The sequence below is a fragment of the Aricia agestis genome, chromosome 4 (genome assembly GCF_905147365.1).
Source record: "Aricia agestis chromosome 4, ilAriAges1.1, whole genome shotgun sequence".
NCBI lineage: Eukaryota > Metazoa > Arthropoda > Insecta > Lepidoptera > Lycaenidae > Aricia > Aricia agestis.
Genome location: NC_056409.1, coordinates 14,205,634 through 14,230,827, shown reverse-complemented (window position 1 = coordinate 14,230,827; position 25,194 = coordinate 14,205,634). Strand labels below are relative to the sequence as shown.

At 36.0% G+C, this 25,194-nt stretch overlaps 1 protein-coding gene across 2 annotated transcripts in view; it reads left to right on the top strand.

Annotated features, from left to right (window-relative positions):
* The window catches only part of LOC121726526 (hypoxia-inducible factor 1-alpha-like), an 85,644-nt gene extending 61,416 nt beyond the window's left edge, over positions 1-24,228 (top strand). For both annotated transcript variants that reach the window (XM_042113923.1, XM_042113922.1), the window contains exons 8-12: positions 13,522-13,781; positions 13,902-14,107; positions 14,194-14,494; positions 14,570-14,724; positions 22,277-24,228. In XM_042113923.1, the coding sequence (XP_041969857.1) occupies positions 13,522-13,781; positions 13,902-14,107; positions 14,194-14,494; positions 14,570-14,724; positions 22,277-22,819 (1,465 nt within the window). In that variant the 3' untranslated portion in view covers positions 22,820-24,228. The remainder of the gene's footprint in view (positions 1-13,521; positions 13,782-13,901; positions 14,108-14,193; positions 14,495-14,569; positions 14,725-22,276) is intronic.
* The last annotated feature ends 966 nt before the right edge of the window (positions 24,229-25,194 follow it).

Sequence of the window (25,194 nt, the reverse complement as noted above, 5' to 3'; positions counted from 1 at the left end):
GGGCGATAAATCGATCTAGCTAGGAATCATTTTTAGAAAATGTCATTTAATTCGTGTTTTATCGAATACCGAGCAAAGCTCGGTCAAATAGCTAGTTAACCTTATATCTCATCCAAAGTTAATTCAGACAGCACTTATATTAGAAAAATATGATACTCGAGTCACGACCGCATCAAGTAGGTATCTACGCCTACGATTTGCCTCGTAAAATGCAATGTCTCGGGTTCTCGAGGAGATTGGGCAGAAATGGGAGACATCCTAATCCCTCGAATGCGCGACATTTCGTTTGTTACAATTTGTCCTTTGGCTATCCATTCCAGACCCGCCATGGACCATTTCGTCTCAGTTTTATCGCTTTCATTTCGTCCACAGTGATTTGGACACAAGGAACCCTTGTGTTTTTGGGTCTTGTTTAAAAAATATACGATGCATTTTTTAAGAAACTGCATATTGTTGATGTATTTCCACGAAGGCTTTAATGCAGCATTGTCCATCAAACTTTATATAATGAATATTTAATGAATTAATCTTCGTCCCGCGCCTTGGTCTCTAATTTGAAGGCTACTTTCTAAGACATTAATGTTTTCAGATAGCTTCATCAATCTTGCTCAGAACACGGAAATTTTCGTTATAAATTATAATCCTCTAAGTGATATTTTCTTAAATAATATATAACAGTACTGTAGTATTTTCGCTCCCAAATACCTATTGCATTGAACGCACTCAATTGTTATGGTAAGACTCGGGGCCCCCGCAAGGGCTAATGGTGCCTGTGTGCAAAAAAAGGATTTTGGCGCCCCTTAAGGCATTTGGAATCTTTTTTTATGGTAATTAGGTGAAATAAAGCAAATAAAAATCGGCCAAGTGCGAGTCGGATTCGCTCACAAAGAGTTCCATACCGTTAAATTGCAAAAATAGGCCAAAAATTGTGTTTTTTGTATGGGAGCTCCCTTAAATTTTAATTTTATTCAAATTTTATCATTAATAATTGAAGTACACATAATTTAGGATTTTATATAATTTCAAGTGTCTATCTTTGTTTCTCTTGATTTTCTCAAAGAAGGACCATTTAGATTTTTTATATATTTTTTGTCTAAATAGCTAATATAAAATGTTCTGTGGAACATTCTTGCACTACTTCTGTAATGGGCCGGGATGTGAATGATAGGAGGTAGACTAAGAATGCTGCGGAAGAGTGGCGTCCAGCGCCATACTGCACTTTTGCCAAAAATGGCTAAATAGTGGAAATTGACAAAAAATTTCGATTTTGATGTGGGGAAACGTATCCTTAATAAGTTTTTAAAAGAGGAGCATAAAATATTTTTAACAAAAATAATAGTTAAGTAAATTGTATCAAACAGAACTTTTATTTAAAAAAAAATCTCTTTTTAAAATATTTTTGGGGCTTTGGTTTTTGGCGCCCCTAAAGGATGGCGATTTGGCGCCCCTAAAGGGTGGCGCCTGCACGGGTTATGGTATTGTAGTTTATTTAGCTTGTATCTAGATAGATGTAAACAATATTTGTAATGTGTCAAGGTCAGCTATTTGGCCGCAAGTTGGGATTGCACACGCACATTGGCAACGGCACTGGACTCAGGTGACTAAAAAGTTCTAATACTAACTCCCGGTGAATACCATCATACTGTCTGCAAAGATATTGATAAAGACGAACTAAAATGTTTATTGCTAACCTACGAATAATAAAAGATGCTAACACTGCTCCTAAAATATGAGCACTTTAAAAATTTTATTGCACATTGGAGCAGCCGCACTGACTACAATTTTAGCAACAGATCCTAAATGTGATAATCATTGTTATGATATTTTTTGTCCTCTTCACGTTTAAACATGAGATAGCATTATTCATAAACGAAAGGAAAAGCAAAGGTAATAGAACCCGCTAGAATTGTTTTTTATTTAATACTATTGCCATCGCAAGGAAAGTCATTACCTTTTACCCCGCGGGCATTCTTTGGGTAAATGGTAAAAACAACTGGTGCACTCGCTTATTTTTTACAAGGAAATTTTTGTATTTTCACTATTCACATAAGTAATAAGAAATATTGTCCTAATGTTTAACCACACTCCGCAGTTTATGACTAAGCCTTTATTATTGTGGTAAGAGCAATGTCAAAACCACTACTATTAAAGAAACTACTATTGAGTAAGTACTAAGTAGTGGTAACTACCCAAATGCATCATGAATGGAGAATCCGACCTACAGGAAAGTTGTAGGGACACGTAAGTCGTAACTGTATTGCCCCGACATTTATAGTTGGAAAGGATTATATTCTTAGCTATGGCTTATTATAATATTATTAAACCAAGCTTTATGAATATTGTATTATTATCTCCCTTTTTTTCGCTGCCTATTTGTTATGCAGTATTTACTTCTACAATTTTCAATCTATAGCACAGAATACATAACGATATGTCTAGTTATAAAAATAAATACAATCTTTAATTGTGTTATCATAATATTGTCAGAAGTATATTTCCCGCGGAGTTCAAGTTGTGATTTGATAACCTTGATGATTTTTTACATAACTAATCATCTAATAAACAAGAGATAATAAATAAATACTGTCCTTGTGTATTATTTTAAAATATCTGTTTATACAGAGACACGTTTATAAGATTATATATTTTATTTATGTATGTTTCTGCTGTGAATTTGTTGCCTAAGTAATCCTGAAATACAGGTTCAGAATCAGTATCCTCGTGTGACTTGGCTATTAATTGTATTGTTTTCCTGTTTTTACGAGCATTTCCATAGTTGCAACAAGATTACTTAAAAGTTTGCTTGGGTTTTACCACTATGTCGTTTCACAGTTTTGAGTAGAGCGTGTTTTGTATATTTTTTTTCTTTTTCCGTTATTGTTCCAATACTGAATTAACGTTACGTAAGGTTCGTTAAGGACTTTAGATCACCTTATCGTTGTTGCTAGTGTCATGTTATAATATGTCATCTGATGCACTGGACCTCAGGCCTGGGTTATCGCTTATCGGTGATGGTTACTTGTCGCTAGCTTCACCAACAATATTTACTGCCTATAAATCATAAAATGTAAGTAGTTACTCTTTATTATCTACTTACATTTTACGAAGCTACGATATAGGAAGTAAAAGCAGTTAATCTTTAGATGGAAACATCTGTAGGCTAGTTGTTAAAGAGAAGAGAAATAAAATTCGAATATGGTTATTGTAAGGAGAAGTTATATGTCTGATGTTTAACAAAAGAATTACTGCAGTTACAATTCCGCTAAATAATATATTCATTAACTATACGGGGGTAGCTTATTTATTCTCGGTAGGCAACGTTGCATTCCTATCGCATATCAAAATGGTTGTCATATTTTCCAAAGAATTTGTATCTCATATGCGAGACTAATTATTGAAGTAGAGACCAATTTAGTAATGCTCATGCAGCAGCCTTATCTTCGTTTCCGCTATCCACCCTTATCATCTTTATCACAACGTGTCAACAAGAGCATAATCAGTAGTAGTTTAAACGTTGCTTAACTATGAGCGACATGGTAGGCTTACAAAAATCCAGGCTCGGAAATTTAAAAATGTAAAGTAATAACAGAAGGCGAAAAGGCTTTCCCACTTTGAAGTGCATTGAAAAATAATGCATGGTAAAGTAGATGCTCACTATACCAGATAAAGTCAAAGATAAAGCCAACAATTTCAACAGTAATTGATGAATCTATTTTTAAAAGTAAAAGCAAGTCTTCACATTTTATGTTTGCTATATTTTATTAGATTCATTAAAGGTTTAAAAAGCTTCTATAGTAGCTTTATAAACCTTTAATGCGATCGTTTTTCTATTTATACTGGTTATATCAGATCCATTCTATATCCCTGAGGCCCTGACCCTAGGCAAGTGCACACCTGGTCCAAATCGTGCGTTACACATGCTGTAATGTAGGTCAATGCAATTATGCGACAATACTATATGCTTTACGTCTCTACAGTAGTGTATAATTAGAACACTCGCTAATAAATAGGTGCTATTTAGCTGTAACTATTAAATAAATTAGCGGCCTTTAGTTTAACACACAAAACACGATCACGATTTAGACAGTGGATTATTCCTAAAGTAACCTAGGTTGTACAATGTACGGCAGGACGATAATAACTAACCACTTAGTCCTAGCTTCAAATGTATTGTTAGTAATAAGGTTGCCGTTATTAGCAACAGCATTATGAATTATTGTCTTTTGAAATAGCTGTTCATCTGTTTCGTTTAGAATATGTATTTCACTCGGTTCTGGGTACAGTATTTTGCTTGACAACTGGCAAGTGTTAAAAGGGACCGGTTCTGTTTATCGATATCTTCAGACTCAATTGTCGTTTATGCTGCCGGATACGATTCTTTGTCAAAATTAGTGTGATAAAGACTTGGCACATCGTATATTTTATCGTCTATCTCTGGAAGTTTTGAAGCAATTTGCGAGAGATGAACTTATATAACCGAGGAACGCTCATGAAAGCGTAATAAAGGCACGTGCTTTAAAGTTGTGACGTCGGTATGCAACCTCCCTTTGCGGGTCGTTGAACTCGAGTTACGAGTGCACAGTATCTAGAACATTGCAGTTTGGTTTCATGTTGGGCGTGGGTGGACTACAGTTGTATCGTTTGCGGCGAGAACTTTCATCTGCTCTATGCTAGGATCTATTTTACATCGCTTGGATTCACCTGAACTGAATAAAAAAATTTCATTTTCATTTTAATGTTTAAAAATGGTAACGTTCGCATTATTAAAGTGGCACTTGTGGCGAGTACAGTGTAATAAATACGTTAAATACTTTTGAATTGTTAACAGAAAACAGTAGGTACAATGCGATCTTGCTAAAGTTTTCAGTGTTTCATCTGTAATTACCATAGCGAAATGAAGATTGTTGGGCACTATTTAATAGAATGGTTCTACTCTTAATGGTTTAAAATATCCACACAACTCCTATATAAACTGCGATCACTGATAAAACAAAATAAACGTTTCTTCTCTTATAAGATAGAGTTGTATTAATTTTGATCACAGAAATGAACATTAGTAAAAATTATTGCAACTAGTTCATAAAGTACGTTAAAATAGATGTTAAAATTGGAGAAAATTGATATTTTCGGTTTATTTTTATTTTTTATCTGATTTTTTTACTTAACTAGAAGAAATTCTATTTCACAGTGTAATGGAAGAACTTAGGTATATATCTGATAATATTAATAAAACGATAAAACTAATAAAAGCTCAGCTATCGCCAATTGTAGTAAAATTGCTAAATGGATCAGAAATGTGAAACGATGAGATTAGAACCCTAACGATAAACTCAGTAAGATTGCTTTTGCTTTGAATGTAACAGAAAGTCACGCCACCTGCAATAATAGCGAGCCATATAAATAATATCGGAAATAGTTTTAATGAAATATCCGCGGTCCTAGGTCCAATTAATTATATCATGCCCATTCTTTATCGTTCTGCCATCTCGTGTCATGTATTTGTTTTATGAATCGTTTTTAATTTAAGTAATTCTTTCTGTGGCTATGAAAGACCAAACAGCGCAAAATCCTAAATCCTCTATTGATGTTTCTAAAGACGGGTGCGGCGTGTATAAATTATAATGTATATAACACATTTGAATTTTTATCAATGACGACAGTGGACTGAGATTCGGATTAACCGAGCAACCACCACTAGCACTTAGATGGTGGTCACCCCAACCAAATCCCGACGACGACGAATTTGAATAATTTGAACATTTTGACTCTCATGAGTCATGACATAGACAGCATTATTGCGTCTTCTTGCGGATCTTATAATTTACTAAAATCATAATCAGCCAGACGGTTAACCGTGAGAAAAGCATTTAAGTAGGTATGAAAAATCCTCGAGATGACTAAGTAGGTTTTTTTTGCAGAATCATTGTTTTAAAGATCGATTGAAGCAGTTTTATTCAAAACTATACATATTTTGTCTTTGTCAACTTTATTGGATCTTTGTCATAATCTTTATATCGTGGCATCTTACTGATCATCGATCAATAAACAATAGAAATCTTCCAGCGATGGTCGTCACACGAGCGGAATTCGGAATAAGTGAATAAACGGTTCCGGTGTGGACCGTTTCGGTATCCATTCGTTCTTACGTGGAACGTAAGTTCCCATATTCGACACTCGATTCGTGTGAACGGTCACGTAAGCCTTTCGCAGCTTCTCAAATTCTCGATTATTTCGCGATTCAACTGTAGGATTCTACTAACACATGTCTAATTAAAGCTAATATTTTTTATTGGCGACAATCAACTCGGTATTTGGCCGTCGTAAACAGAATCGAGATGTGCGAATGGTATGAATTTAAACTCATCGTAGTCCGTGGACGTCTCCGAATTGCTATAGTCGCTCCAAAGTAATTTAGTTTGACAGCCGAGTTATTGTAAAGCTTCTTGATTGATGCTCGTCCGAATTAAATTCTAGCCCCCTCGTTATTGTCGCTCGTCTCATGATTGCCCCTATCTCTAGACTGCAACTAATGTTTATTTGTTCCTGAGATGTTACAGGGCACCGTGACCAATACTTGTTTGTTCTACTAATATTCATGGTAAATAACAGACGTGAAATGGATTAAAAAAGAAATAAGATCAATTTCTCTCGAGTATTACGCCATACTTCCAGTGTTTATTAAATTATGTCCCCAAGAGTCCGTATGAAGCAAACAATTTATCCGGCATGGCGATGCATGTATAGCGTGCAATATTGCGATACGCGGTCGTGCGCCGAGTAAATTCGCAGAAATTTCACAACCTATATACTTCAATATTTATTCGCGATGATTGGTTTGCTTAAAATAACATGTAAAGATTTTGCAGAATTATTTTTCTTTCCTTGAAAAGTATGTATGGTCGAGGAACGAGTGGATTCGAGATGCATAAGTAAAAGGGAAGAAAATGCTGATTACAAAAAAATTGAAATGAAATCTGATTAAGTCCCAATTTCATCAATACCTGAGTGTTTATGGTTTATTACAATTAAAACAATGTTTTCTCTTTAATTATAACAGTAAACGAGAGAGATAAGATGTTGTTAAATTAAAAATTAACTAACACGTCCGATATGAAATTAGCACGTAATCCGAAATATTACGTTCTATATTCGTCTATGGTTATATGAACGTAACTTGAAATACTACATCCAGGATAAGCTACAGTTCTCGAAAACTATTATTAGTACTTACTCCATATTTCATGATTCATCAAATATGTGTGGAAGTGATGCAATTGTGATAGAACGTGGCTTAAATCACGTACCACAGAGGCGGTGCGAAATGGGGGTGTGGTGGTCATCGACCCAGAGGCGGCCCTAATATACAATTGCAATTCATGAGGCAAACGTTTATTATGCAAGTTTATAGTTTCTTTTTTCATTTGCCTTAATTTTGTTCCCATTAATTTTTGATCATTTCGGGATGGAATTCAGATTTGAATATTCTTAATTTGTTATATAATATAAGATGTATGGACCTATAAATTACTTCTTCCTTTTTTATTTTTGAACCATTGGTAAATTATAATAAATTCCCCACAGTCCATATGTCTTGCTTTATCCCCTGTGGCCTGTTTATTACGATAATAACGACCCATAAGGCAGCGTATGTAGTTGTGGAGTAATTTGATTGCATTTATAAATATTTAATGTTTTCTACTATAGTCTATAGTCAATGCAGATATGGATATTATTAATGACGCCAAAGAATTTGCGCTAGTGAATACCTTTCCCACTACTTATATCATTCCAAGTTCCAACTAGAATAGGCCTATTTCCTCTTGTATTTTTTTTTCTATTAAATGCTGATGTTGAATCTTATGAAGTTATTGTAATTTTTTTGTATTTCCTTGTGTTTAATCTAGTTGGCGATGAGTGGTTTGACAAACTATTACGTAATGAGGACGTCATGTTTGGTTAGGAATTATTGTTCACTGATTTTTTGTGTGGACAAATAAAATGAGTCTGGACTATATTATAGAGTTATTATAGAGTAATTAATATTATTATTAATTACCCAACTCTGTGTATATGTACAGATGCTATAGTTAAACAATATATTGTCCGTTTGCCAAGCCACGTATTTGATAAGAACAAAACATGATATAACTTCTTAAATCGATAATTAATGTATAACTCCTTCCAATTTACAGTCTGGATCTTTTTATTCATAAGGGTTTAATGTTTTTACTCCACTGTGTCTCCTGTACGTTTATCAAAGAAAATATCCTGACTGATCTATCTTTGTAATTACGATATTATTTGCTACTAATGATTCCAAGAAATTCATATACATCCTATAGTTGCATCATGAATGATGAATATTTTTCAAAGTTTGTGAAATCGTCAAATACGCATGACCAGCAGGCAGCAACAACGCTTGGCGTTAGTCAGAGGTAGAATTGTTGAAAGCAACGTCGCTTTCAGCTTTGTGAAACTCAACTTCTTTAAATATCTGCAGCCTGCATTATATTTACTGTTATAATAAAAGGCCGACGTTCATTTGCGGTACACAGCAGTCTCCATTATCGTCCAGTGTCGAATTACGCGGCTAAATTGTGGAACAACGTGGCTTGAGCCAAAGGTATCGTGTATCCAATCTGCCCTAGTATTATGATTGATAAAGACGTTGTTTTATCATTACTGGAAGCGAGGTTTAGACACATTGCACATGGTGTATGATGTAATTTCTGAATATAAACCGGTGATTTGAGGTTGGTGAGAGTGCTTGAGTCCTCAAATTCGAGAAACAGGTTTTAGCAAGTCATTAAGGCTCCCAAATTTGACTGTGTGTGTGTGTGTGTGTGTTAATGTGGGAATTTAAGACTTCCTCGGTCACAATAATATCTGAGCTATTTAAATTTTCTTTTATATTCTCCACTACAATGAAATCAAATAATAGCGTAATAGTAGAGATTTGATTGGTAGGAAATTAACGCTCATAATTTAGAAATTGCTTAAAAGAAACAACGGTCTTTTTGTAGTACTTTTTAAGGACCTTACATAAACTTGTAGTTAAACACTTCAACTTAAATATAATGTGTTTAAAGAGTCTCTCAAGAGATATGTTATGAGATGTAGGCAACATTCATCGTTCATAATTACATAATATGTAGGTATGTACATTCTAAATTTTTTACGTGAGTACGGGCTAACAGGGAGTGTATTGAGATATTCACAAGCAAACCTTTGCATCGATTTATGCATCTAATTTTAGAATGGCAATACCATTGAAACAAAACCCTTAAGGATATTATTACCTAAAGGAATGTTTCTATTTATAATGCGCTCGCATTTCGAATACTTTATAGGTTCGGTGGCCTTTTCAGAATTAGCAGTTGCAAAAATAACTGAACTCGCGGTGTGTGTTTTGTTTCATAAAGAGTTTCGTGCCATAATGTGTTAGATGCAATCCACGTTACATTGATAAATATATAATGTAGTGTAAGCTTTACAAGAAGTGTATCTTTTTCGAACACTGGCGTCCGGCATCGGGCATTTTATTGTTATTGTAGGCAGTTGTGAATTTTTATTATCAAAAATAATTGTTCTTATTAGCACACCGTAATAGCGCAAGGATCACTCGTTTGGAAGTGATACCGCGTCGAGTTGGTCGTGATCGGAACCGACCACCGATGGATCGGCTTCGTTATCTACACGCGTGGTCGGCGAATGAAGCGGCAACCCTCGAACATTATCATCGGGCGACGCTCGTCTGTGCAGCGAGTCACGTCACAAGACTCACGAGTGCGCCGTCGCCGCTGAACCGCTCGTATCATTCGCGCCACAGACTTCGGAAGAGACGTACTACTCATGAGCGACACCCCGAAAGGAAATAATATTTACGATCAGGTGTTTGTTTTTCGGCCACTCGCACCGGCGGACGCGGATACCGCCTCATCCACGATCGGATTTGATTTGCATCTGCAAAATGGTAAGCATCAGTGCTCTGTGCTAGTGAGTAGTGACAGTGAAGTGATGTGCGGTGCAGTGTTTGTTGATAGCGGCTAGAAATAATTAGCTGACGATAAAATCATCGCATGATCTCAACTTTCATTAAAAAAATTTAATATTATGAATAAAGACTGTCGCGGCGGCATAACTATCGATTCTAAAAATGCATTGAAAGCTCTTATCGTATTTTAGCGTAAAAACTTGTTACTCCATAAACTTTTATTTACAAATCGTCACTCACAGTGCATAATAAACTCGTTTTAAAATTTAAATGTTTCCATTGAATTAATATTCATCGAACACTTCGCCTTCATGCAATTGCATTCGTTCAGTGGTGGAACAATCGAACGATTCCGAATGAGGTTATGTAGTGCAAGCCGCGTAGCCGAGTGGAGAGTTGCGTCTTGTTTTCGACGTATGCTAAAATAGCGAGAACGTCTCCCCCGCCGCCCGCCGGTTATATAACCGCGCCACCGCGGCCTTGACTCCCGCGCCGATCGCGAACTCGCGCGAACGCTGTCTCCATTAAATCATCCGATATAACAGTAATTGCATTCACAATGGTATCGCGAGCGATCTCTTTAGCTGGTTTATTTAATTCATTGTCTATTTCATGTGTCGCTTGAATATCTGTTGCAGCATCTTAGTCGAAATCATCTCTTTATATAAAGAGATGATTTCGACAATTTCATAGAAATCACTAAATAGGATCAATGAGTCCAAATATTAAATCAGAGATGCCTGTAATTGGAAGTATTTGTATATGTCATGTTAGTTTAATGTTATCACTTATCATTTATCAATCATTCATCATGTGGATAAAAACCATCCACCACATGAAGTGATATTAGATGTAAATTATGTACTTACCAAAATAATTTATTTTTTATTTAGCTTCTAATTTTTCAGCTTCTTTATTATAATTTAATTAAAATGTAATAACTGTGTTGCATAATCTGTAGCGAGTAATAATAATAGTTCAAAATGTATTAATGATCCTAGCTAATTGTTTCGAAATTTTCGCAGCAACATTCACTCTATTTATAAGTGCTACATTATCAGTAGTGGCCTTGATTTATGCGTAAATATTTATCATGATGAGATAAGAGATTACAGGTCTGGCTTTAACCTGTGTAATCGAACAATCGTAGACAAGAATTGACACTAATTGCGTTCTTAGAATTTCTGTCCTTGATAAGTGATAACTCTGCGAATTTAAGATTATTGTAATTTATGAATTTAATTTTTCTTTTTTTGTGAATGCTGTAATATCTAAATTGAAGAGATTCATTATACTTACTTTCAATTTTCATTCATTTTTCACGTTGGATGTTCGTAACAAAACATCTTTAGCATAATAAACAGCTATTACCACAATGAATATTAATAATAATCAGTATTAAAATAATGACATTCATTTACATTAAATATTCTTTAGGTATGTAGTTACTAGGTGTTTACTGAAAATAGAATAGAAATGAGGTCTAATGGGAGATTTTCATAGCTAAAGAATTAATTTATCCAGAATACATTATTACGATTAATTTACCAATAAAAGAATTTTTCTCACAGCCAAATATTTTATTAAATGTTCGGGTCTCTAGAAAATCTGAGGCGTAGTACTACTCTTAAATAGGCCTCGTGACTCGTCAATGTGAAAGACATTACTATCTCACTGAACTTTGAAGCAATTTGCGTTTGTTCTTCAGAATTTAATTTAATTTTCTCTGTAGCTTTATCGTCGTTTCTAAGTATGACAATATTAAGATAAATGTTGTAACAATGCGAAAGTAATTAAAACTTCTCTTTATCTCTTTGCTTCAAACCATATTTTATAGTGGGTATTTGTATCACAACAATAATCTGTCACGTCAGTGCCCTCTCGAGCAAGTTGGAATTGCGCCGTCCGCCGAATGGTATCACGGCCAAGGTCACGAACGAGCAGCTGTTCTAATACTTCCTCTCGACCTTCAGAGAAAACGAATATCTCTTATTTGTGTCTATTTTTACCGCGTGTGTTACTGTTTATCAACAGATTGATAACGCTTTCCATCAACATCAAGTTTTTTGCACTTGTCATTTTCTAAATACTATAAAAGGAGAGGTTTCTTGTGTGATTTATTTTGAACAAAAATATGTGCGACGCATATAAAAAGGAAATTAAGAAGAAATAAAATACTTATGTCGAAGTAGAGTAGAGAGTAGAGATAGCTTGTAATGAAGTTACTAGCTACATAGAGCAATGGCAATCTGCCAATCAATTTACAGTATGATAAATTATAGCTCGTAAAGTAGTTAATAGAAATCAGTTTACAGTCATGTAAGTGACAGTTAGGAGAGCTTTCTCTCGAGCTTTGTAAACAGGTCTTGGATCGTAATCTAGCCGGCAATCGATATCTGCCACACCACACCGCGTGGTCTAGTGCGCGCGCAGTTGGTTTCACTCATGTCTCAGTGAATGGCCAACACAAAGAAAATCTGGGGGTTTTTGGAGGGTGTGAGGCGAGGCCTTTCAGCGAGGCCGCATACTACTCGCCTAGTGTCTCCCTCGTGCCCGTAACCATTATGTCTTCCCTCTCAAATTCACTTTCGATTATTCAACGTAGATGCAACACGCTCCTTGTACGTCTAGCCAGCTAATGTTTTTCAGTTTGTTATGGTTTTGTCTGACGTCTCGTAGACCAACTTTTCTAAAGAAAACATATTACTCGAACTTTGTTTGATTACACTTCGGTGTTTCGAATTCAAGGTAATGATTTTCTATCGCAGGTCTATTTTAATCACGCAGGTCAATAGAAACATGAACTTCAGCTAACGTATCACATTCTTATCATAGTTTGCGTATCATACGATATTTTGTCGTTCTAAGTCATTGACGCAAGTATTAATCCGAAGGACTAGTGGTCACTGATCAGGTTATCGTCGTTTGACATTAGTTAATTAATCCTACACTTTCATAGCTAACCAACACAGATAGCAAATTATTATTTAATATGAACTTGTCGATAAGCAACCATTTATTCAAATATTTATCAGTAGCGCTCCAGTAAACACGTCGTTCGAGAAAACTCGGTCTCGTATTCGAAAAATCAATTCAGTGTTTTGTTTAAATTTAAAGTACTTATAAATACGTCTAAGTAAGTTAAGAATTAGTTACAGTTATTGATATTATGTAAAAGTATTTTGTGAATTTCATGAAATAACTTTGCTATCAGTAAGTGGTCCAACGATGAGATTAATTAATTTTGCACTCAAAACTTCCAACAATGATAATTATTGTCGTTCGTATTCTACAATTGCAGATGTGACTAGTTGAAACATAACCTTGACGTATTGTTGGCTCATTATCCGCCCGCACACATCTCTGCTCTAACGATACATTGTTACTTTTCTACTTGTGTCTTTCTATTAGCGGCTGCCTCTTCGCAAGTTCTATTAGCACAATTCGTTACTAGTTATTTGTCACTTTGAGCGGTAGATCGTATGTTTTGTTTGATGTAATGATTCCTATGCATTAATTGTCAACAGCGGTATCGAGTGCAAAGATGAGGTGTTCGCTGCACACCAAGTGCAGCATGCAGAATTGAAACCGGCGGTTGAACTGACTCCGACAGTACCAGCGTTGCCTCCGATCTGCGAGAGCGACGAGCCCCCGAACGGTGCCATCGTGGCCCACATAATCCCGGAGGAGGAGCGTCCTATACCCGTAACAGAGCTCATATTTGCACCCAAGGAGAAGGAAATGAACAAAGGATTTCTCATGTTCTCTCCAGGCGCGGGAGTCACGAGTGAGTTTGAAATTACAACGTAGAGCTAGAGAGAATCTTATGTAATCTGAATCTTTTGAGCAGAGTTTTTAGTTTTTGATGAAAAGAGATACAGTGTTTTATTTGAATTTTGCTTTTCAGTGCTTAAAGACGAGCCGGATGATCTGACCCATTTGGCGCCCACGGCCGGTGATGCTTGTATACCGTTGGAAAATTGCCCTTTTGAAATGTTTGATGAATTCATTCTCAGCGACAACTACTGCAGTCTGTTAAGTGATGACTTGGAAAATGGATCTCCTGTGGATTCTCTTATTGCGGATTCCTTGTTATCTTCGCCTGAGCCCCAGGTAAATAACTATTATGATTGAAGTAATTTGTAATGAATCTATTTAATTAATATTTAAATATTTTATTTATAATCTTTATATTACAGGAAACAGAATCGTCATGCGAACAGTCATCATTACTGACAGAACTGTCTTTGGACACATTCGATGGAGCACGCTCTGACAATGACATCGATGATGGGACTTCGCCGTTTATACCCACGACAGATGAGCTCCCGCTACTGGAGCCGGCGGTAATGTGGGGAGCGCTTCCGGAGAACGTGCGACAGGCCAGACCGCAGCCTTCGGAACCTCCCTCCTCGGCTCCCGCGTTACAACGCTTGCTAGCCGCCCCGCCGACGGGACCACCTCCACAAGATATCATAACAAATATTTATTCAGATCAAGGTATAGATTATTATTGGGACTAGATTTGTATCAACATTTTGCTAATTTATAAACTAAACGAAATTTCCATTTTAGGACTGATACCAAGCAGAAGCGTATCGTCTTGGGATCAAGGTGTGAAGAGAGTCATGAGCGAGGACGAGGACAATAATGCGAAACGGGCGAAGCGAAGTCCGTCGCCTCCGCCCAAGCCCCAAAAGTCGTCCTCGAGCGTCCTCATGAACCTCCTGGTGAGCGGGTGTGATGTGGACGCGGGCTATATCTGTATGGTGCAGTGCCGGCCGCGCCAGAAAGCCAAAGTCTAGCACGCATAGACCGAACAAGCGAAAACTGTGATATTGCACGTCCAGTGATCTTTTTTGCACCTAACTTTTAAGTGATTTTCTCCACCCCGTAGACTACCGTGCGTAGATCGGATCAGTGCCGTCAATACTTGTGATATTATTGTTGGATTTTATGTTGAATTCGCCGGCAATTCTCCCAGCGGATCGGATGTCGGGATCTCATGTTTTGTGGACGTTTGGAAGGAAGCGATCGTTGAGCCTAGTGTTAAGTTTTACGCATATCTGTAGGTTACGAACTCTGCGAGGGTAGTGTTAGTAGTCGCCCGCGTGAACGTTTCGCCGCGCACCGAGTCTTATGTTTTTAATCAATAGCTGATTTAAAATTAGCAACGAACATAATTTATCTAACGAACATTATTTATTGTGTCTAGGTGGTTAAAGTAGGTTTATTTATTAGAAGATTCATGAATCGTGATGCCGATTGTGATGTTCGGGTTTTGACTTTTGAGGCAGTATCGGACTGTAATATTCACTGCCAGCACAAACGTTGAGTACAATAAGTAAGCGAAGCAGTATATTTGTACTAGGTTTTTATTTGTAGCGAATGGAATAGTATTTTTATTATTTTTGTATTTTGTAGATAATTTTTGATGTGTGTAGCTGCTCCAGAATACTCCAATTGTAGACTGCGTGCTTGGTCGCGAGTACGGATGTATATTTGAACTTAATTTTTGTATGTAGAGGTATCCTGACGTTGTTATTAATCTAAGTGTTTATAGAGTAAGCGGTAAATTGTATTAGAAAATTATTTTTCTCGAAGAAAATAATATACTTATTATAGACTATTATAGTTTAATTCAATAAAACATGTTTGATATTAAACGAAGAGAACGAAGCGTGGTGCACATTGATTTTCCTTTTCCCTTTACCTTTGCGAGTTTTGATCATATTTATACATAAATTATAATAATGGCAATAAACTAGCTCTACAGCTTATCTTTATCAGGTTTTATATTTCTGAATCGTGAATATTTTGGGGTTAATTTATCACAGCTCATATTATAGTTATCATAAAAGATATTGCAAAGAGTCTTTAAAAAAAATTTAATAGATATATGGCAGTAATGGCAGTAAGAATATCTAGTATTAAATAAACCTTATATCATATCATGAGAGAAAAGCATTTAATGCAACTCCGACCTCAATCTACACTTGACCTACAATTTTAAGGCCACACATTTAACAGCCTTTGGCTGTGGCCTAAGGAAAGTACCTACAATTTACAACTCGGCCCAAATATCTGTAGACCTGATTTGATAACTTTATCACGGTGGAGCACCATTATTCCAATCTACGGACTGTGTTCCTGTAGACCAGTGTTTTTCAAAATTTTCTATGATCCAACCCCCAAGGGGTGGCGACTTACGACAACACTGCTGAGTGCTGTAGACAGCTTCGTAATCGTAAAATTAACAAAAGTTCAAAATATGTATGAGTGTTGTCAAAATAATCATACAAATCATTGGCGTTACGAATTTCTATTACATACTTTGCTTACAGCAGCTCTTGTTCCCTCATAACCATACTAATATTATGAATGCGAAGTTTTGTCTGTCTGTCAGTAACCTCTTTATGCCCAAACCGCTGAACCGATGTTGTATAAATTTAGTATGGAGATACTTTGAGTTCCGGTCAAGGACATAGAATAATTTTTATCCTGGTTAAATGTACGGTTGCGGTCATCAAGTGCTTATACAGTGTGTTAGTGTAAACACCGTTATCGTTGAAACCATCAAATGAGCCCGTCAAAATGAACAACTTTTTCCATGAGAACAATGGTGGCAATTCATAAAAAAATGCCGTCTTCATACCCATACTTACGGATGCCCGGATCGGCAATTTGTTGTGAGTTGTGGAAATACACTTACTTTACGTCTTGTTCATCATGGTTTCAAAAAAGCCTACGTACTAATACAATATTATTTTTGCCAGGAATTTAACAACTTCCGCAAAAGTAGTAAAGTTTGCACTAAGCACTGCAATACATACAGCATACTGCATAGTATGCAGCTTGTTTGTTTTGTAACGTGACACTGTCGTACTTGCTAATTAGTAATTACGTATTATCGTATAAAATACTTTCGATACATGTATACGAGTAGGTACTGCCACATACAATATAGATAGTAGGTAGTAGGTACATACTAAATACCAATAAGTATTATCTATTCATATTCGGATGGTACATAAGTACAGGAAACTAATACGGCACGCGCAAATAAAGGCTTTCTTTCTGCGGAAGAATAAAGAGAATAAAGAAAGGCTTTCTTTCCGGGATAAAAAGTATCCTGTGTGCTTTCCCTGGACTCAAAGTATCTCCGTACCAACAGCAAAATCGGTTCAGCGGTTTAGGCGTGAAGAGGTAACTGACTGACAGGCGTCACACACTTTCACATTTATAATAATATATTAGTATGAATTCGTCTCTGAGTGCGACAGTACCTACCTAAGTGTAATACTGCCCTTATATGCGCCCTTACACAATACCCATTAGCCACGGTATGACATACAGTCAGCAAATCAATTGTTTTCATTTCTAAGTAAATAAAAGTATGAACAGTGAACGTGTATTTTTTGCAACTTAGTGATATTTTCTATCTATAGGTACTTTAATATTATAAAGCGGAAGAGTTTGTTTGTTTGAACGCGCTAATCTCAGGAACTACTGGTCCGATTTATAAAATACTTTCAGTGTTAGATGGACCATTTATCGAGGAAGGTTATAAATTATCACTCTAAGACTAATAGAAGCGAAGAAACGAGAGGAAAATGTGGAAAATGCCGGAAAAATTATTTGAAGCTGCTTATCTCGCGAACTACCGGATTAATTTCCAAGTTATTGGGCACAGATGTAGAGTAGAAGGAACATAGACTATTTGTGCGGAAAATGTACGGTTTCCGTAAAATTCCTAATTTATGCGGGCGAAGCCGCGCGGAACGTCTAGTAGGTAATTAAAAAAATCACAGCTATTCTCAGAAGCATTCTAGATTGAAAATCAAAATACTGAATGATGACAATTAATTTTTGAAAAAACCAGACGTATTTACCCTTGTGTAGTTACCATTGATACCACAGCATGAACAATAAACAGTAGTTCGGCATCGTCCGCACACACACATAAGCGTGATTTCGGATAACTTAAAATTGCTGACCGAGTATCATTACACGCGTGAGATTAAACGTCTTGTCAGTACGAAATTGATTTCAAGAACAGCTGAGTTACCCTACAGTGTAAGAAAATATTATGTATTGTTGCCAATGTTGTGAACAACAAAATTGCATAAGCCATAACGTATAGATAAGGCCGACGATTAAACAAAACTTTCCTGTTTAATTAAAGTGATAAGTAGCACATAAATAGTAATAAATACGACAGAATAGGTAAATAATATCTATGCGTAGATAAACAATTATTGCCTATCTGCCGGGCTAGCACGGCCACCAGTAGGAATGCGAAAGTATAGACAAACTGTGGAGATAAACTTAAGGTGAAGTTACGATCTTTTTTCGTTCCGAAAAATTCAATTAAAATGCCACTTTATGACAGACTATAGTCCTAAAAATTCAAATAATATTCTACTTTATGACATATATGTCTATCATAAAGTGGCATTTTAATTGAATTTTTGTCGGTAGCGATAAGCAGCGGTAAAGATCGGAACGACACCTTAAGTTTATGTCAACAGTTTGTCCATACTTTCGCATTTCTACGGGTGGTTGTGAACAATCCTTAGATATAAATAAGTTAACCGATTCCGTGCGGATGTCGCCGCAGAGGCACCATGGGTATATTTTCTGTATGGCGTGTGACGCCCGAGAGGAGATAAAATGTGTACCTGTAAAACTATGATGAAATTACATTTTTCTGAGGTTTCCCCTCAATAAAATTGGCTTTATTTGTCACGTATTTTACGTGTACTGTGTTAGTTTTAGGATATTGCATAAAAACTTACACTTCAGGAGTCTTAAACATTTTCAATTGGTGATTAATACGGCCGACGAATTATTTTATAGATATATAACGCCAACACCAGCAAAATCTCACATTTATTCTTATAATTAACTAGCAGCCCACCCCTGCTTCACACCGGTATGAAAGAAACATATTTCATTAAAAAACTACAACTTATACAATGTTTATTTGTTTATAAAATGCTATAAAAAGTAGATATACATTTTTTGGCGTTATTCATGACTAGCAAGTAGCATGTAATATCCCGTTCTACAATAAAACGAAAATAAACCTTGCATTTCTGTTTGTACACGTAAATAATCACTTCTAAATACTTGAAACGAACTATTAATCAGTTTACGTTCGCTGTTGGGTCGCTACTAAAAGAAAAACAATTAGAAACAGACGAAACAACGATAAATTACAATTCATGGCGGATGGGGCTCGAGAGGAGTCATCAAAGTTCCTGGCGCTAGGCGCCTCAGACGATCCACGAAATATTTGTTAGCAGCCAGACGCAAAAAATGACACCGCACTGAATCGGTTAAGTAGTCCTTGCAGGTCTAGGGCTGTATTTGATAATTATAAAAAAAATATTTTAGAATAGATATACCAACCATAGAGTTTTTTTTTTAAATCGTCCCGGTCGGGACAGGCAAAGGGAGCGTTGCCCATACGGCCATACAGCCAGCAACCATAGAGTATTTTTTCTCTGAGGGTAGCCTGAATGCGACAGCAATGATTTGTCTATTGTATATTCAGAGAAGTTGATTCCTAGGCAGATGGCGGACCTACATAATTTGGACACGTTACGTTAAACCCAGCCGACAGATCACAATTCACAATCATTGAATTGACATGATCCGACCAAATGACGTTGGCCTCTCAAATGCCTAGTAAAATAATAGGTAAAATGTGATATTATTATAGTAATTGATTGATAGAATAATTCCTGAATCACAATTCACAGTCGTTGGTAAAATATTATTATCAAGAAATCTTTTTCATGAAAATTTTGGGTTTGCTCAAAAATAAAAATAAATAATAACTGAAAGAGTTGTAGCTACCACAGGGTCGACTAAGAGCACAGTAGTAATATATTTAATGTAGTATGTACAGAAACGGTCGGTTACGTGTTTTATTGTTAAATTATATTGTATAAACCCATAAATTAATGTTCAGAATATTTTTGCTAATGCTACTTTCAGTAGCAAACTAAACTGTCATTTTGATCCCATTCTGATTGCGCGCGGATTATACCTTTTTACCTAACTCAGTATATAAAAATTTGCTCACAGCTCAACACAGACAATGAAGAAGGTGGTATAAGGATCAGTACACAATTCAATGTGAATTCAATCGTCGCGTCGTCACGTTGCAATAATCTTCAGGATGCGAGACGTCCTACTAAATGTGTATCTGATTCTGAGCATTTACCATGGATCAGTCGTTTCGATAACGACCTATCGTAAACTAGTGACCGTCCTAATAGCGACTTGCACTAATCCTTGGCCCATAATGACGTTATTGTAATGATGATTAATTAAAACTAGTTAACTTACGTTGTATAGTTGGACAATTTATTATTGTCCATTCGATTACCTTTGGCGTATGTAGCCAATTAAACAGTACTCGTGAGCCAAAACCTTCAAACTTATCAGTTAAGGTTATAAACACTAGAAAATCTTGATACAACGAATAGACAATAGATATAGGTAATTATAACTTCCTGTTTTTTTAGAAGTCGATTAAAAACGGTAATTTGTATTCTGTGATTAAAAAGTTGAGTAATCGCGCTTTTGCTCTCTACAAACGCCCGACCACAAATTGAGGCTGTTTACACACACCCCGCAGCGATGGCGGTGCCGCGGCCGCTACCGGCGTGTGTGTAAACACTAAACAGCCTAAGTCTGGGCCACAAAACCGAAGTACCTAACGGAAATATCGTGATATCAAGATCCAAAATACATAATAAAAAAAGAGGTTTGGTTATTAAATAGAGATTAAGATATCCGCATTCCGCACGCGCACATGATAGTACCATCGAGGAAATTGATTCCTAGGCAGTTGACGGACCTACGTCATTTTGTCGGCTTATGTCAATTCAATATGAGCTGTGATCGGTCGCATGGATTTGACGTAACGCGACCAAATTACTTAGGTCCGCCATCTGCATAGGAATCAACTTCTCTGATAGTAAGTACAAGTTTTTGGACTGGCTGTTTTTTTTTTGTTTAAATTACATAGAAATGAATGGGTCAGGATGTAAACGGTATGCCAAGTACGATAAATATACATTCCTTTGAAAACGGTCAAGTTAGCAGAAAAGGGCTACTACGTGATAAAAATAAAAGGGTTGTTGGGTGCGGACATCCGGAGTTTGCATTATATTTGGGTATAGCATTAATACAGAATATAACCTCACCCTTTTAAGGAGTTGGTTATGAATTGTAGAGCTGATAGAGTTGCCATTATTATAAAATTGTATAACTTGCTGTCCTTCCTTTCTTTGAATATAGTCTAGTCAAATAAAAATATAGATAAATGGTATTTTCGTTAAGTTCATTAGTTTATTATGTAATGACTTATGAGGTACAATATTTTCTTTTAATTAATATACTCATTTCCAAAAATACTTTGTTATGAACATGTTTGGTTAATTACATAAATAATAATTAGTAATTACAAACATGTACAGGTTATGCTAATGAATTATTATAAAATTAATTGTTATTGTTTTGCAAACAATAACAATTAATTTTATAATAATTCATATATTAATTTTAAAAATGTGGGTTGATTATAATCATTTCACTGGTTTATTTAATACTAGTTCTTAATACATATGAATATAATATTCAGATTAATAATTTAACATTATTAAAATTTGAGTTTTTATAGACAACTATACTGTACTCGGCGAAACATGGCGGTAGCGGTCATTGACTCCCTGTCAAAAACTTGTCATTCCCATATAAACCGCGATTGACATTGATGTGTCAGATGTTGTCAATCGCGGCTTTGTATAGAAAATTACAAGTTTTTGATAGGGAGTCAATGACCGCTACCGCCATGTTTCGCCGAGTACAATATAGTACCTTTATAACAGGTTTATTTGACTGGACTAAAATTATTATGTGCACCACATATTTGACTCATATCAAACATAGGTAAATAAAATCATTTATATAAAAGGGGTAATATCCCTTATTAACGAAAATATTTACACTAAGCTAATCCATGTTGCTGTTTTTGTCTGAAAAGTTGGATAAACCACTTGACTGACAGTGACAAGCACATGGATTACCGTGAGTATGGAGTAAATATTTTTATGTATAGTTTGGATTACGTATTACTAAAGCATTAGGTAGGATATTTTGCTTCCTTCCATTCGGATACAGTGGTTTTTGTGTTGTCCTTTAAAGTGTAGTTCAATTTAAAAGTTATTTTATCCTCTGCTAATATATTTTCTTATGTGATTTCAGGATCTGGAGCAGCAGCGGCGTCAGGCCGTCCAGAACAAGTTCTACCCCCTAGTGCCGGACCCACAGAAGACCCCACCGACCCCCCAGAGCAGAGACATCCCGCTGCCCGTCATAAACTTACTCCAGGCGGAACCGATCAAGCAGATGACGCGCGCCAACAAGTCCATAGCCATCGTCCCCAACATCCGTGCCAACTTAACCAACGCGATGTCCCCCCTCAGCGTCAACATAGGCTCCATGTATCTCCCCAGTCCGACCTACTCGGACGTCAGTCCCCGCAAGGACCTGATCAGCCCCTACTCGACGCCTCAGTCACTGTCACCCAACAGCTACATGTACAGCCCCAACAGATTGCTGTCCCCGGTCGGGGCTCTTCAGGGCTACGACCCCTACTTGAACAAGTTCCAGCCGAGCCCCGGATTTCCTCAAGCCGATCTGATGGAGAGCAATATACCGATAGCGTCTGACTTCTGGACCGACACGGAGATGCTGCAGAACACGAGCGATCTAATGTCGGCCTTCGATGACGTCAAGCTGGGATAACTGGTCCCGTATGAGTGATTTCAATTTTGATTGGATGATACGAAGCATTTTTCTGGGTGAGATTCCGTGGTGTATGATGTGTCAGGTCAGGTTCGACCTTATAAATGTATTTGAGCGTAATGATCAAATGAGTTTATGTCTTATGAATCAACATCTGGGAGGCTAAACTATATTCTCATTTGATTTTATGTCTTTATACGATTTGTAATTTGTAGACTTAATGATAAGAGTATATTTTGTGATTCAATATTGTATTGATTGTTTTGATTGTGAGTTTTGCCTACTGTAAGCTAAACAAAATATCAGTTCAATTCAATGGTTGGCAGTTGTTGTAACTGCCAAGTGCCAACCAACTTGACTATGAATTTTTATGACCTTGTATACCAGCGCAGTTTTAGCGGCGGAAATCTCAAATGAATGCAGATTTTTTTTATTTTACAGACAAGAATTCAGTTCCGAAATCTTATTACGATCTTAAATATTAATGTTATCAAATTCAAGAACAAGTATCTGCCTATATTAAATTCATACTACATGTTATAAGAGAACGAGCTTGATAGCTCCTACCGTAAGGCCAGCAAACAAAGTTTCTGATAAATAACACCTAGCTATAGTTTCTCTCGAAATACAACAGTTTCTGAGAAGTCTATTATGTATAAAATTATAAATATACAAGATTGTTAAATCATAAGATATGTTCGAACTTTTAACAGCCAAGCTGACATTGCTTATTCATCCTATGCCGACCTTTCGACCGGTCGGTGGTCGGCTCGAGTAATAAATTACAAGCGATTTTATATTATTTGACGACTAGGACCAGAATGTCGTAAACTGCCTCCTTTTGACGAGCGATCGTTTGTCGAGACTTATTGAAGACTATTCGACTCGAATTTTTATTGCTACAGTCTAGTCGCCCTTACTATGCAAAATAATTGATTTAAAGTATGAAATTACCTCATACATTTTTGTAGCGTAACTATCATGAATTTTCCCTGAAATGCAAGCATTGTTATGCCAATCATCAAAATATGTTTAAGTAATTACTTTGAAAATCAATTAAAATTGAAATCAGTCACATTATGCTCCAATTAAAACAGATGACATACGGTGCGATCCCTGACGATAAAGATTTTTCAAAATGGTTTCTGATAATGTACGAAAAATGTATACAATAAAATTATTATAAGAATTATATTATAAGCGTCGTATAACAGTAGATTAAGAATTGAAATTTATTATACTAATTTATATTTCAAATAAATTTGTTTCCATATTAAAATGTTGGATTATTGAAAAGAGTAGTTTTCTTTTTGTCACGAACTGCAAATCTACCTCTGCTTTGGAAGCAAATTATGATTGTACCATAAAGTTAATATACCTAGCGGAATAGAGAAACAAAGGCCTGAGCAAGAGAGATGTAGATCAGTAACACTGCGTGGTAAAAAGAGACGTGTGATACATGACAGCAGCACTCTTTTTTTGACGTCCAGTCGGCACGTGCCGCCCGTTGACAATTTAATCTCATAGAATTCATGTTCAATCATGCTTGTGTAAGTGTATACGTACACATATTTTAATACAAACGAAAATCAATTTCGGTTTCGTTTGACAGCTCGAGATTGTTGCTCTATTCCGCTAGGTATATTAACTTTATGGATTGTACACAAAAACAATGAAATATGTAACGCCATCTTTGAGGATAATTGTAAACAAAATGCTGTTTTCATGGCTGCAGCCTACAGTAGTACGAACTACGACTACATACTCACTTAGAAAATAAGTTTTGGGGCATGGAGATTTTCTTTCATAAATACCTATATTTAATTTTACTTTAAGAGGTTTTCTTTGCCATTTTATGTATGAACGAATGATAAACAGCCACCTCATAAAAATCTTTAAAACTTTGCTAAAAGGTGAAGAACAGTATCCTTTGAAATGAACACTGTACAATATTAGTAGTGTACGGCATGCGATTACACTACACACTCGAATAAACATTTCGATATAAGGTCTTATTTTATACGTCTAAGTATTTTTACTGTTTCTAGTAATAAAGAACAGTAGTTTATATCAAACGCCGTATGCAAAGTACAATTTTCGATCACAATGATATTTTTAATGCAATTTATTGATAAATCTCGATAGTTTTACTTTGTATTTAGTTAAATTTTTAGTTATTCGCTGTTGTAGTCTTTATTTAGTGCGGTTTATAACGGAAAATATAGTGCTTTATAGCATTAGAATACCTCTAATATATGCCTCTGGTTGACTAGCTATATCTATAGCAGCCATTAACAAATAATGTAATATTAAGTCCTTTTGTGTTGACCAAAAGATGCTACTCTAGGAAGCCAAACAATGTATGTGCTAAGTTT